The sequence below is a fragment of the Epinephelus moara genome, chromosome 4 (assembly GCF_006386435.1).
Source record: "Epinephelus moara isolate mb chromosome 4, YSFRI_EMoa_1.0, whole genome shotgun sequence".
Taxonomy (NCBI): Eukaryota; Metazoa; Chordata; class Actinopteri; order Perciformes; family Serranidae; genus Epinephelus; species Epinephelus moara.
This window is the reverse complement of record NC_065509.1, coordinates 21,792,461-21,807,866: the sequence shown is the minus strand read 5'-3', so window position 1 is coordinate 21,807,866 and position 15,406 is coordinate 21,792,461. Positions and strand designations below refer to the sequence as shown.

The following is a 15,406-nucleotide window of genomic DNA, read 5'->3' as shown; positions in this document are numbered from 1 at the left end:
GGGGGGGGTGACATGCAGCAAAGGGCCACAGGCTGGATTCGAAACCCAGGCTGCTGCGGCAACAGCCTTGTACATGAGGGGCCTGCTCTATCCACTAAGTCACCAATGCCCCAATGTGCAACATTTTTTGCCGACAATAGATATCAAACAAAAGCCAGAGACTGTGTCTTATTAAGTTTCGGTGAGCTGTAAATTTATTACTTCCAAGCAGAAGAGATGCAGCAATGTTATTTGTGAGTCGTACAGTGGAAAGTTTCTCCTCCTACAGATGCAGCCACTTTAAATTTCCGTCTGGTCTGTGGTATATATATATAGATATATATATATATATATATACACACACACATACATACATACACATATATATATATACACATATATACATACATATATATATATATATATATACGGCTTCACCTCATTGATCTGTCGCTGTCTGTCTAAACAGATTCATGGAAGCGATATTTCACAAGATCTGATGCAAGATGAATTTGTGATAAAATGTCTATTACTATTTATTAACACTAGAACCGCCATGGGGTCATTTTTACCCCCCTGCCATTTTCAAATGCTTGTAACTTTGTCACAATAAACCTCTAACATCTCTCTGCGAAATGCAAGCTAGTTTTGACAGAAAGACAGACAGACAGACAGACAGACAGACAGAAAAGAGGAAAGGAGAGGGATTTGGATTGTGTAGCCTAATTATGAACCGGAGAAAATGGATGAATGTCGAACAAGCTCTGGGGCAGGACATAAGTGACGGAGAATCAGTAGGTGGAGAGGTGATTGAGGGAGAGACAGATGGGGGGAGACACGGGGGCCATGCAACTGGAAAAGATGGGACTGTGTGGAAGCGTATACAGCCAGGATTACGCACTGGGAGACCACAGTCACAGAACATCTTGACTGAAGTAGCTAGCCCAAATGCACATGCACGCTGTAATATTGATGACCATTTGAGCGCGTGTCTGATGGATCGTGTCACGCTGCAACACATCTGCGACTGTACGGTGGCAGAGGCGCGTCGGTGTGGAGCGGTGCATGGTTGCCAACACAACTCCGCCGTGCACGATACAGAGAGCAGAGGAGAATTGTAACCATGTGCAGAAACGCATTTCATTAGTCTTAAATATGAAGAATTGTAAAATGTCACTTGGATGAGACAGTCAGTCAGTCAGTCAGTCAGTCAGTCAGAGATCACAGGCTGAAATTAGCATTTCATCCTCACATGCAGCCGCAACGATGGTAAAGCTGCACGTAGCCTGCAGAGTTTAACTGAAAAGGAGTGGAGTACTTTCACTAACGCGACATAATGTAGTCCTGTTTATCTTGGAAGGTGAGAGAGCTCAAACACATAATTAGCATTACCATGAACCTTTTCATTCCCTCTGAATGGGTGAGTGTTTCCATCTGAACAGGTTTCCCAGTCACTCAGATCATCACACTAAGTGGGCTATACGAACTTTTGATGCAAACATTCAACACATCCTCACTGTCGATGTCTGAACTACCACATAAAAGTGACATTTACAATTTTTCACATTATAGTCCCATAAAATGACTTTGTCTCTTAATTAATGTTAATGTAATTTTAAAATTTAAGTCTCTTAATGAGCAACTTTTTTGAAATGATTTAAAGTAATTATTTTCAGGCACTAAATTATTTTCATAACATTTCTCATTATTCTGAGAGACTAACTCATTATTTTCAGACAGGGGAGACCTGGGCCAATTGTAACAACATTTTAGGTTTTCCTTAATAACTAATGTGTTTATAACACTGATGCTGCAGCAGATAAAGGTGGTCATTTTAATAACTTAAATACTGCTGGGTGACTTATTGTAACCTGTGTACATTGTAATCTGTAATATAACCTAGCAAGAAATTTATATTATTGTACAAAAGTACTGTAATTTATAGGCCAAACTAAATCTTTAAGATAAAATTAGTGCAATAAATGTGTAATATTTGCATCTGAGACAGTGGAGTAGATTAGCAATCCACCTGTGCCAAAGAGTAGCATGAGAGTCAAGTGCGCTGACACACCAGCAAAATCTGGGGACCAAAACGTCACCAGAAATGCACTGCACAGCACACTGACTAGCAAAAAAAAAAAAAAAAAAGACTGCTTGATTTGAAGCAGTCTCAGTCGTCTGAGGGGTGTCCAACTGATGATTCAAATTTCTGACTATCAAGGGGCAGCCCTAGTAAACAATGAAGTCATGAAAAAAAAACACAATGTACCTGCCTGGCTGGGCATCTCACTCTGCTAATTTCTCACTACGGCAATATTAGCTGCTTTGTTCCAACTATGTTTAGCTGAAAAAACATGCATGCAGGCTAAAATTCAACCATGCTGTTCTGTTAGGAGATGCAGTGACTTAAACCAACGGTAAGTAAGAAAAATTAGAAAAAATACATGTAATTTGTTAAGCTATGAGTAGAGGAAAACTCTGCTAGCCATTTGGCTAATTTATGCAATGTAAAAGTGCTTCAGCTAATAATGGGTCACTAGCAAAAACAACTGACATGTCTATGAACTGTGACAGTTAATACTGAGCCAAATTACTTTTGCCACGTGATCTTGTTTTTTATTTATGTTCTTTTGGCTGTTGGGTAAAGTTTGCCACAGCACTTAACACGTTTCAATTTTTTTACATTATTTACGTGTTGTTTTTATCTTTTATGGCCAAAAGCAAAAAGAAAGGGATGGCAGCTTCTGGTTATTTATACCTCTAAGATGTAAAAAAAAAAAAAAAAAAAAAAAAAAAAAAAAATCACCCTCTCAGGGTGGTATCTGTGTCATCCTCAAGCTTGGGTCCTCTACCAGAGGCCTGGGAGTTTGAAAGTTCTGCGCAGTACCTTGGCTGTTCCTAGGACTGCACACTTCTGGACTGAGGCGTCAGATGTTGTTCCTGGAATCTGCCAGAGCCACTCTCCCAGTTTGGGGGTCACTGCCCTGAGTGCTCCTACTACCACGGGGACCACGTCAACTTTGACCTTCCACATCTGTTCCAGCTGTTCTTTCAACCCTTGATACTTCACCTTTTCATTTTCCTTCCTCCTGATATTGCTGTTGGCTGGTATCGCCATATCTACCACTACTGCCTTCTTCTGATGTTTGTCAACCACCACTATGTCCGGTTGGTTAGCCAGCAGCCATTTGTCAGTCTGGAAGCTAAAGTCCCACAGGATCTTAGCCCTGTTGTTCTCAACCACCTGTGTCCCATAGAGATGTGGGTACTTCAAGTCCATACTGGGTACAGATGTTCCTGTACACTATCCCAGCCACTTGGTTGTGCTTCTCCATGTCCGCTGATCCTGCCTGCATCTTACATCCTGCCACTATGTGCTGGACCGTCTCAGGGGCACCTTTGCACAGCCTGCACCTTGGGTCTGATCTGCTGTGGTAGACCCTGGCCTCTATGGCCCTTGTGCTCAGGGCCTGTTCTTGTGCTGCGATGATTAGTGCCTCTGTGCTGTCTGTCAGTCCAGCTTTCTCCAGCCACTGGTAGGTCTTCTTGATATCAGCCACTTCTTTCTGACGGTGGTATGTACCATGTAGGGGCTTGTCCCTGTTATTTGCTCCTCCACTCCTTTGCCCTCGCATTCACTATGCAGCTCGTCCTTTGGGGCCATCTTCTTGACGTACTCCTGGATTTTGGATGTTTCATCCTGGATAGTGGCTCTGATGCTCATTAGTTCTCAGCCCCCCTCTTTCCACTAAGTGTATAGCCTCAGGGTGCTGGACTTGGGGTGGAACCCTCCATGCATGGTGAGGAGCTTTCTTGTCTTGATATCTGTGGCTTCTATCTCCTCCTTTGGCCAGATCATGATCCCAGCTGGGTATCTGATGACTGGCAGCGCGTATATGTTGATGGCTCGGACCTTGTTCTGACCATTCAGCTGACTTCTCAGGACTTGCCTTATTCTCTAGAGGTATTTGGTTGTGGTCGACTTCCTTGCTGCCTACTCATGATTTTCATTAGCCTGTGGGATGCCAAGGTAGTTGTGGCTGTTCTGGATATCTCCTATGTTGCCTTCTGGTAGGTCGACTCCCTCAGCTCTGATCATCTTGCCTCTCTTTGATACCGTCTGGCCACACTTGTCTAATCCGAATGACAATCCTATGTCCTTGCTGTGGATCCTGGTGGTGTGGATCAGTGAGTTGATTTCTCGCTCATTCTTGGCATACAGCTTGACGTCATCCATGTAGAGCAGGTGGCTGATTGTTACTCCACGTCAGAATTGGTATCCATAGCCAGTCTTCTTGATGATCTGACTAGGGGGATTCAGGCCAATGCAGAACAGCAGTGGTGACAGTGCATCCCCTTGGTATATGCAGCATTTGATGTTGACTTGGGCAACCATTGTGATGAAAACACGAGAGATTAATTGATCGCGGCGAATTTCTATTATCGGGATAATCATTAGTTGGGATAATTGCCAGTATCCTCATATGAGTGAGTTCAGAAAGCTGTTGCCCTTATTGCATTGGCTTCACCTGTCATGTCATTAACTGTGTCATGTGACAGTTTCTTATTGGCTGCTGCTGCTTTATAGATGAAACCACACCCTGGTGCATCTGTTTCTCCAGCCCTGATGAAGACCAACAGTGGTCGAAACATGTTGGCTTTTTAATGAGTTGGCCATTATATTAAAGGCTTTTTAATCTAATCTTTCCTTCCTCATTCTCACTTTTTGTTTGGAGTGTCTGGATTCTTTTCCTGTTTGCAGTATTTTGGAGTTCCCTCCTTTTTTCCAAGAGCACCCGATACATTTTTGGATCTACACTCTACAACACAGAGCAACCAGTTATCTGTTTTTTTATCTTTTGGCTGTGTGGTGGGAGCTGCCTGTGGACTGGTTATATGCTCCGCTCTTTTGCTACTGGTTTGAGCGTATTTTTCTCATTGTTTTCCATACACAATGAGTTATTTTGCTTACTCCCACGAGGAAGGAAAGAATATTGTTGTTACAGACTCTTCTACATTCTGAGGAGCATGTTCCTTCTACAGAGATGAAAAAGACACAAAATGAGCTACGTAAACTGCTAGAAAAAGATCTCAAATTGAAATGGCACATTGTTTCCCTCTCTGATTATTGGAGAGAAGGCCGGATTCCACGGGGCCTACGCATTTCCAAATTCTCCTCTTCAGGCAATGATGATGCCACCTTCAAAAAGAAATGGGAATCCATCCTCAATAAATGCTCGATGGATCTGATGCTGCTTTTGATTGAAGATGGAAAGGCGCAGAAGGGAGATACTGAATACAAAGATTGAAGAAACCAGAGCTTCACTCCCTATGCCATCAGAACAATCTGAATCTTTCCAACTTAAACTTAGTGACCACCTGCGAGAACTGGAGACCACCATCAAGAAGATGAAACTCCTGTGTGCGCTCAGTTCACCCCGGGGAATACGCATATGGTTCTGAAGCCCAACCCGGTCTTTGTACCTAAGGTGGTGGGTTCATGTTCCCCGATTGAGCTCGCAGCGTTCACCGCTTCTCCCGGTGAGCAGCGTGCGCACATGCTGTGTCTGGTTCGAGCTGTGCACTCTTATACGGACAGGACACAGAGCATCAGGAGGAACAATCAGCTCTTTGTCTCCTGGGCTGAACCCCGAAAGGGACAGCCAGTCACAAAGCAGAGCCTCGCCCACTGGGTGGTGGAGGCTATACGAGCAGGGGTCTGCAGCCGCCAGCGGGTTTGCGTGCACACTCTACCCGCGGGATGGCCGCATCCTGGGCTTTATTTAGGGGAGTGTCTGTTCAGGACATTTGTTCAGCAGCGAGTTGGTCCTCGCCTCTGACTTTTGTTCGGTTCTATATGCTGGACGTGTCAGGGCCGTGCGTGGCTAGCGCGGTCCTGGAGTCCTAACTGGAACCCAGGGACCCACCCCACTGGCTGGTACTTGTTCGATAAGCTGTCTGGCAATACGGGAGCTACCATATCCCACAGCGAGACACCGAGTGAATATTATGAAGAACAACGTTTGGTTATCTAACATAACAACAGTTCTTAGAATAATATGCACGAGGTGTCTCGCCAGATGACCCTTCTTGCTGGGCGGTGAGAAGAGGTTTGCTTATTGAATTGAGGGAGGGTTATCCGCGCACACTATATATAGTAGGTGGGACTACTGGGTGCGGAGCGGATGAACACCTTTCACCGGCCAATCAAGATTGGCGGATTGAGATAAATGCTTCTATCAGGGCTGCAGGAGGCTGCATCCCATAGCGAGACACCTCGCTCATATTATTCTAAGAACTGCGGTTATGTTATTCAACTAAACGTTTCTCATAATCAACTTTGTTTACAAACGCAGCGTGTAGCTGAATACCTATATATTCTAATAACATTTAAGTGTATGAATTAAGTGTCACGTATGCTCTTTAGATGATCTGCATAGAGAGAGCTAATTTGTTTAATATAGACCACTAAGCTGTTTACATGTTACAAATACTCAGTGAAAAATATCCCATACAAACAGTGAACATTTTAAGAAGATGTCTTTGATTAGTTTGTTTAATGTTGTTTAGTGACTGAAAACTGTGAAAACAGTGTTGTTCAGCTTATTTTATATTAATATTTATTTTTATCTTTATTCTAATTTCAGGAAGTCCAAAAAAGTAGTTTATGTTTTACACCACAATGCCAGTTGGACCTTTTCTGTTAAATTCATGACTAAAAGAATTCATGTTATTTCCACTTAAAAAGAATGGTCACTGATACGAAAAGTGCCATAAAAAATAATTGTTTTCCCACAAAATGTTCTGTAAAGTGATTCTAGTATGTTTTGGTGACAGTTTCAAAGTTGTAAGCATATTTTGATGATTATCGTTATAATATAATTAATCGCATTTATTTTGGCCAGGATAATCGTGACATAAAATTTTAATATCGTTCCATGCCTATCCACAACCGCCAACTACTATCACAACTAGAGATCAATGAAATACTTCAACAATGCTACGGCAAGGGGGAGCCAGGATTACAGGTCAGCGGGGGGATGTCATCATCACACCAGTCCAAGTTTGGGTACCAAGCACCAGTAGATACAAACAGCTTCAATGAAAGAGCAGCTGACCTGAGAAGGAATCCCACACATTTCTTTTAGCATATTTTACCTCCGTGGCAAGTTGCTATCTGCTTTCTGTCTGTCTGATTCAGTGCGCATACAACTGAGTGCAAACTGGGGATCAGGGTTTTAAAGGGACATTGTGTAACATTTTCAGTTGCTTATTGGCAAAAACTGATGTCTGCATTCATATGTCATCATTGGTGTATTATTACCTCCACCAAAAATCTAACTTATTCTCGTAAAAGGAGAATTTCGGATTTGTTTGTACATTGTACGGGTAAGTCCTCTGGGGGGTTCCATAACGTTTTGCCATCTTGAGAATACATCCGCCCGCAAGGGGCATACAGCCCCACCTTCAGCGTTTTTGTTGAGAGCCAGGCCAGCGCTGCATGACTGAGAAGCCGAAGGAGAGGAGCAAGAGGCGCTTCGTTACTACCCTGGCAAATTTGAAACAAAGTCCCACTCTTTGAGCATAATGCAGGATCATGCATATGCAGCATCACGGGAGATGGAATCCGTGTCGCCAAGAAAGTGCAAAAGGGAATCAAAAAGGCAACATGACCGGCGAATTCAAAAAACAAGGGTCAACATCGAGGTAGCCTTTCCCAGGTGGAAAGAGCTGCTGAAAGAGAAAGGTAATGCAATCACAGGACAACGCCGCTGTTGGCTGGGAAACGGCTCACAGCTAACAGCGAAAAGTGGCTCAACCTCACACACCTCATTCCTCTCCTCGCATCACTGCGTCGCTGTTAGTTGTTAGCCGCTAACAGCAGCTGTAAGCCGTTTCCCAGCTAACAGCGGCGCTGGCCTGGCATTACCTTTCTCCTTCAGAAGCTTTCTCCACCTGGGAAAGGCTACCCCGATGTTGACTCTCGTTTATTGAATTAGCCGGTCATGTTGCCTTTTTGATTCCCTTTTGCGCCTTCTTGGCAACAAGGATTCCGTCTCCCGTGATGTTGCATGTGCATGATCCTGCATTATGCTCAAAGAGTGGGACTTTGTTATGCTGCATTTGTTATGCTGCAGTAGTGCCGGGGTAGTAGCGGCACCGCTAACAGCGGCTAACAGCTGTCAGCGGTGATGCAAGGAGAGGGATGAGGTGTGTGAGGTTGAGCTACTTGTCAGTTGTCAAAAGACAAGACATGATGGGTTTGTTTCAATTTACACCCATCCCAACAGTCCTACGTTGAAAACACAGCCAGCATGGTGAGGAGGGGGTTGGTCAACTCACGTCGCCTGTGTCTGTGCAGGAGCCTGAATGAATACTCCATGAAGTATCGGATGACATGGTTTCATCAATGTTATCATAGCTTTTTGGTACACAGCGGCGACCGTTGTTGCAAAACGTGTTTGAAACAGTGAGGCGCTAGAGTGCGCTATCCGTTTGAATGCAATATGATTTCAACGTTAGATGGGAGAAATTCCTACACACTGTGGCTTTAAGTAGTGAGGATCGGTAATTGATGTTCTGTGTTTTTCTCACACACCAGACTGGTAAGCTACTACTTCAAAAATGCAACAGTGAAATCATTATGGGTATCTCTCCTACTTATAATGTATTCAGCCAAAGGATCTAGTTCATTGATTACTATCTCAGACATACATCTTTAACCTGTCTGCTGCCAGTCACCTCTGCCGGGCCATTCTTATGCACAGATTTTTTTTTCTTTTGTTTGTTTGTTTTTAACAGACATCCATAAATCCAGCATTAACCTCGGAGATAGATTTCCTGATGAACACAAGCCATCCTCACACTGTGAGCCTCAAGAACTCTTTCAAAGGTAAGTTTTGACAAATCTGTTTCAAGTTGTTCATGTGCTGAATTTGTTATTAAAAGTGATTTCTGTACACAAAGATAGTATGCATGTAATAAAGTTATGATACAATTAATGAGACTCAACAGAATTTTAAAGTGAATGTATTATAGAATAGAGCACTTAAGTGTGGGTAAAGCAAAAATAAGTATTTGTTATGAGTTTGACACACTACAGAAAAATGTGTTATTAACTACCAAGCCAAACTTGTCAGGGGAAAAAATGCCATAAAAACAAATATTTCCAGTACAGTATGACAGTAGAAAAGTCATAGCAATCATGTCCTAATTGAGAATGAATGAATATCTTGATGTTTGAATGAAGTTTCTATGTTGAAAATGTTTGAGTTAGATGTTAAAAAACACAGTGAAATAATACAGATTTAAATGAACATGGGTTGTAAATTCTTCAGCATTCACACCCAAATAGTTAGATTCAATTTAATATGTGATTCTTAATTCTGAGAACCAACAACAACTCAACAGTCAGCTCAAAAAAATAATAAACAGCCCTATCATCTTCTTACTATATAATGACGAAAACTCTGTGTGTCTGTGGGTGTGTCTGTCTGTGTCTGTTCCATATTTTTCTCCTCACTGACTTGGTCGATCCATGTGAATTTGGCACAGTGGTAGAGGGTCATGGGAGAATGTGAATGAAGCAATATTACATCAATTGGCCAAAGGGGGGGCGCTATAGCAACCGATTGAAATTGCAAACTTTGAATGGGCATATCTCATGCCCCATAAGTCGTTGAGACATGAAACCTTGCACAGAGATGCCTCTCCTCATGAGGAACAAATTTGCCTCAAGAACCCATAACTTCTGGTTGTAAACATTTTCCGCCATTTTGAATTTTTTGAAAAACAGTTAAAATCAGTCTCTTCCTAGGAAGTTTGACCGATGTGCATGAAACTCGGTGAACATAATCTAGGGACCAGTATCAAAAGTTCCCTCTTGGCAAAAGTTGGAAAACTTACTAAAACTGAGCTTCTATAAGGCAATGAATATTGCGGAGGGCGTGGCTCATCACATAAAGGTGTATAACATCTCAAGGGTTTCACCAATCACCATGCAACTTTGTAGGCATATGACCACACATAATCTGAGGGGACGCCTCCTTTATTGACCCCATCAAACAAAATGGGGGCGCTAGAGAGCTAATTTCTTATCTAGGCCTAACCACCAAATCGATTTTTACTAAACTTGGTAGATATGTAGAACAGGACGCCTCAAGGTGACTGGAGAAATAACTCTAATTGGCAACTAGGTGGTGCTGTAACAACAGAAAAATGCTTAAAAACCTGGCTAAAATGCGACCGATCGCTGTGGCTCCCCCTGTGGACCAATGTTTGTTTTTTTTCTAATTTTTGGTATGACTAAGTCATGGTATGGTATGCTGTACTCAATGGGTATGGACTAGTTTTCTATTTATTTGGGAGAAGTATCTCACACAATAGAAAACTGAAGATGAGTTGTTCTTGATATTAACAGATTCTCTTTTTTCTTTTTGCCATAAAGATGAGAATGTTTACTATATAGTGATGGACTACTGTCAGGGAGGGAACCTTGCTGCAAAGATCAGAGAGATGAGTGACTCTCCACAAGAGTCTGAGGTACAGCAGTCTTGTGTAAGACATTTCAGATTTGACTCAGTGAAATGGCATTTGTATCACTCTTTGAGTACCATGATTTGTTTTCTAGGTAGTGAGCTGGATTGCTGAGATCTGTGTGGCTTTGAAAATCATTCATGAAGAAGGCTTTCTTCACAAACGTCTGACACCAGAGGTACTACACATATTACAAAAACACTGATTAAAAGAACAAATGTATTGATGATGTGGTACTTAATCATCCAAATTACTCCTTATATGTTTTTCTTTTCTTATGGGCTTTTGGGCTGTCATACACCATTTTATTCAGAAAAATCTCAAAAATACTTGTTACCATTCCTCTTTCTATAGAACGTGCTCCTCACAGAATATGGAACGGTGTGCTTGGGAGGATTTGGAAATATCCATGAAAAGTACTGTACTCTGATTTTCTGTCTCTCTTTCCTTTCTGTTTTGCTCTATTGGTGCATGTTGTTGTACTGATACATTTGATTTGTTTTCACACAGTTCAACAAAAACTCCGATAAGCACTAATTCAGAGCAGTCGAAAACAATAAATTATCTGCCACCAGAAGTCTTCACAGAGGGGACCTATGATGCTAAGAGGTAAAAAAAAAAGAAAAAAAAAAGTTTTTAACGTTATGAGAAATCTGCTTAAGAAGTGAACAAATCCATTTGGTTTAGGTTGTTTTTACATGAATGAATGTGCGCTGTTGTTGCTGTAGCTGTTGTTGATTTCATGCACCAACCTTGTGGAACAATCTACCTATTGGTATTAGGCAGACATGTTCAGTTGATGTATTTAAAGCAAAGCTAAAGACCGATTGTATACTGTTGTGTATAAGTCTTGATTTGTCGGTTTATTGTTGTTGGTTATAGTTTTATTGTGTTTTATTTATTGTATACTGTTTTTAGTAGCCTCTCTGTTTTTAATGATGTATAGTACTTTAAATGAAATGGCTTTACAAATATATTTATTATTATTATTATTATCATTATTATTGTTGTTATTACTATTAATACTATCGTAGTAGTAGTATTTAATGTTATATAAAGTTTTCTTTATTTATAGTGACATTTGGTCAGTGGGATGCATACTTTATGAGCTGTGTACTCAAGAGCCAGCGGTAAGTAACCCAATAATATAACCCACAGGTTTACATTTTTTCAAAAATCTAAGTAATCAAACCAGGAATGAGAAAAGTCCACCACAACTGGGCTATGTATTCTCTTGTAAAATGTATGATAGTGTCTGAAAAGAGTATTCCATATAAAAAAAAAAGAGATGCTGCTGTGTTATATTACAGAGCATAAGGACAATCTTCAATATTATGCAATTTATCAGTTTTCTATGCACAAGGAAAATACATACAGTATTGTGAAACATGTGCATGTTTTACCCCCAGTTTCCACATACATCATGCATAGCAGATACGCTCCCATTCTAGTGAATGGCTTCATCTCCACAGCGCGCTGCGCAGCATCTCTGGATCGTCCCAGAAGCGCCACGGCGCTCCGCTTCGTCGGAGATATGCGGCAGGTCTATTTTTCAGCAACTGCTCGTCCATAGCACGTCAAGCCACGTAGCTCAGATTGCACCAAACCGGATACGGAATGCACACAGCATCCGGTAAATTTCAAAATACAACACAATGCACGGACTACGGATTGTAAACTCTCAATTTTCTAAAAATCACATCACATCTTGTCGCACAAGTTGTCAGTCAGTGCGAGGGTCTGAGGAAAGATGGACGAGGAGAAACTCATAGTTGAAGTGGAAAATCATAGTATTTTGTATGATACCACACATCCGTTCTACAAGGATACAAACCGAAAAGAGAAGACATGGTGTGAAATTGCAGGAGTTTTGGGAGTGAATGGTGCTTCCAGTAGGGGAGGGTACGCACCATCAGTCGCTCCAGATCCGCGCAGCACGGCGCAGACGGAGTATGTGGAAATTGGGGGTTAGGTAAATACTTGAGTTTGATGTTAAGTCTACAACAATGTACAGCAAAGATTAACTTGATATGTGTGTGTGACACGCACACACACGCACATGCGCGCACACACGCACAATTTAAAAGAAAATCTCATTGTATTTAGTATTAAGTGTTTTCTAACAATAAATATTCTTCAGTTCTCTGCAGAGACTATAATGAAGCTCATACCCAAGATAATCAGTGGTCATTACCCATCTCTCCCAGAGAACTTCTCATCAGAGCTTTGGGGAATACTGAATGATATATTCAGTAAAGACCCTCAATCAAGACCAACAGCCAGTGAGCTCCTGGAGCGTCCTATTATGATACGTTGTCTGTCAGAAAAGGTATGATATTTCTGTAAATATAATCTTAAATTTATTATTTATTACTTATCTATTATTTTAGTTTTAGCTAACTAACTTCATTATGTTTGCTACAGAAATATGCAGTAGAAAGATGATAAACATTACACAGCCATGGGTGTATTTTTTATGATGAAGGTAAGCTTTAGCTAGGTGGCTAACATAACACCTGAAAAGGCTAAGCTCAGTAAAATGCACAGTATACCTGTAACAGCACATTTAAAGATATAAAGTTAAACGCTGTGGTCCGACTTATCTAATGCTCTGCTGTGCAAATTTTATGTACTATTTTGCTTTGCTATCATCTTGATAAGCCAAATCTATCAGCACAGAAGCTAAGCAATTTACTGCTGTGGACAGGGGTTGCAACAAAATGTCTTTAGGCCACCTAAAAAAAGTTCAGTTCTTCAGAACTGAAGAAGCCTCTTGGATGAGAGGTAAACGTCTCCAAGACATTCAAGCAAATCCAGTTGCCTAAATATAGCACTTAAGAAGTTTGTGTGTGACAGAGAGCACAGGAGCAGCTTAGGAGCAGCAGGTCAGTGCATCCTAAATGACACCAAATGCAGTAGAGTTTTTATTACATGACAATTTTGGTACAAACATTTACCAGTGTGGAGGATAGCCTGCTGAAATTTATTTGCCGAACACCTACATTCAGCATTTTACTGGTGTTTATTTCAGACCCTAAGTAGACGCATACATCCATTCATAAGGTGAAAGAACCTCAGGAGATCAGCAAAAACAAGTTCTTCAGGGGGGTCTAAGTTGCTTTTTTTTAAACTGAATAACAGCCTCTAGGTACCTAATCTTGTACTGACGATGTCTTTGATTTTTTTGAAAGTGCAAAAAGACCGTAGAGGACCTCCAGACTATGGTGGACAAGTTAAGGGATGTGGCTGACAGTTTGGAACGTCGGCATCAGGGCACCACAATCGGCAGTCTGACAGGAGGAGTGATTGGAGCAATGGGAGGGATTACATCTATAGTGGGCCTTATACTGGCTCCCTTCACTCTCGGAGTCTCTCTTATCGTCACTGGGGTTGGAATAGGGGCCAGTGCAGCTGGTGGGGTCGCTGCTGGTGCCTCAAGTATCACTAATATAGTCAACCAGTCCTCTAATCGCAAAGCTGTTCGAAGCATCATTAAGAAGATTCAACAGAAACTTAACTCAGTTGTCTGCTGGCACCAAGAGATTTGCTACAGCTTACAGAGAATCAGGAGCAGATGTGACTCAGCTGGCATAACTGGCGATAAGGAGAGTGAGTTAAGCCAAGATGACCCGTTTAAGTGGGGCTGCATCAGGGCAGGAAAGGGCCTAGGTGGCATTGCTGAACTGGTGCGATTAGTTCAAGTGATGAACATGGGCAAAGTTGCAGCACAAGGGGCCAGGGCAGTACGTGTGGCAGAGGTAGCAACAGGTGTGTTCTCTGCTTTATTTTTGGCAGTGGATGTCTTTTTCATTGCCATGGATGCAAAAGAGATACACCACATCAGACAGGCAAAGGCAGCAAGTGAAAGACAGGGAACTCCTTCTGAGTCAGTGTCTGAGACTGACACCAGTAACTCTGTGTCTACCTTTGACCAAGCTCCGCTAATGCGCAGCTCATCGACTGAAGTGATTACTAACATGGCTGAACTTGAGTCTGACAGATCAGAGGCACAGGACCAGTCTCCCCCAATCCGATCTGAGATCATGAGATTTGTTCATTCAATCAGGCAGGCAGCAGATGACTTGCAGAAAGTCTTAGATGAGCTGAAAAGCATCAACTTCCAAGATATGGAATCAATGTAAAAGAAAGGTCACATTGAATGAAATCAGAAGCACATTAATTTACTCATTAAAGTGTAGGTACACCCAATAGAAAACTCGGATTGCACTGCCACCCAGCTTTAGATCCATGCTAAGCCCCCATCCTTTACATACGTCAGTTTACATTACACTGTGGCGCAATGCTACGTCACATTTGAGTGTAATCAAAAGTGCCTCACATCACACCTGACCACAATCAACTGTGGTGTTCGCAAATATTGAGCGTCATTGACAAATATCTTGTAAAATATCAAATGTAATTTTTAATACCGGTGTTGACACAGGTTTATTAGCCATTGGCATCTCTAGTAGTTGCTCCATGATTACTTACAATCCAGTGTTTCCCACAGGATTTTGGGAAACTATGGGTGGGTGGGGGTGGGGGGGAAGAAAACTTTGAACATTGTAAATTGAAATTGAAATGAATTTGTATACAAAATGTACAGAATCATCAAGTTTTTAAAAGTATTGCAATTTAATTTTGTCTTTAATGTTATTATCTTATATTATCTTTGTAATATGATTATCTTATATAATGTTATTACTATCCTAAAACATTTTCCAGGTCCTCTGTAACTCTGCAGGACTTATTTCCACCCTGCCCAGCAGCAGTACCGTGGCGAACGGTCCCTAACTGCTTTTCCCGGTCCCTCTTCTCCACACTTTGGGCTCTAGTTTCGCAGACCGGGCGAGGCGGGGGCGCAGCACACCTGCACTTCGCCAACTGGGTG

General features: G+C 41.8%; 2 protein-coding genes across 3 annotated transcripts in view; both read left to right on the top strand.

The window, feature by feature from the left end:
• LOC126389383 (serine/threonine-protein kinase Nek3-like) overlaps window positions 1-12,795 on the top strand; it is a 17,023-nt gene extending 4,228 nt beyond the window's left edge. For both annotated transcript variants that reach the window (XM_050043033.1, XM_050043034.1), the window contains 5 exons: window positions 8,782-8,872; window positions 10,427-10,521; window positions 10,610-10,693; window positions 10,870-10,931; window positions 11,026-12,795. In XM_050043033.1, the coding sequence (XP_049898990.1) occupies window positions 8,782-8,872; window positions 10,427-10,521; window positions 10,610-10,693; window positions 10,870-10,931; window positions 11,026-11,128 (435 nt within the window). In that variant the 3' untranslated portion in view covers window positions 11,129-12,795. The remainder of the gene's footprint in view (window positions 1-8,781; window positions 8,873-10,426; window positions 10,522-10,609; window positions 10,694-10,869; window positions 10,932-11,025) is intronic.
• On the top strand, window positions 11,109-14,853 carry LOC126389382 (apolipoprotein L3-like). The gene is made up of 4 exons (XM_050043032.1): window positions 11,109-11,124; window positions 11,591-11,645; window positions 12,656-12,844; window positions 13,707-14,853. Exons 3-4 carry the CDS (start codon window positions 12,674-12,676, stop codon window positions 14,655-14,657), a joined length of 1,122 nt encoding a protein of 373 aa, XP_049898989.1. The 5' UTR covers window positions 11,109-11,124; window positions 11,591-11,645; window positions 12,656-12,673; the 3' UTR covers window positions 14,658-14,853.
• Window positions 14,854-15,406: the final 553 nt, after the last annotated feature.

Coding starts and splice junctions, on each gene's coding strand:
- LOC126389382 (XM_050043032.1), top strand. CDS start 12,674: ATGAAGCTCATACCCAAGATAATCAGTGGTCATTACCCATCTCTCCCA. Junction 12,845..13,706: donor TACGTTGTCTGTCAGAAAAG/GTATGATATTTC, acceptor TTTTTTTGAAAG/TGCAAAAAGACCGTAGAGGA.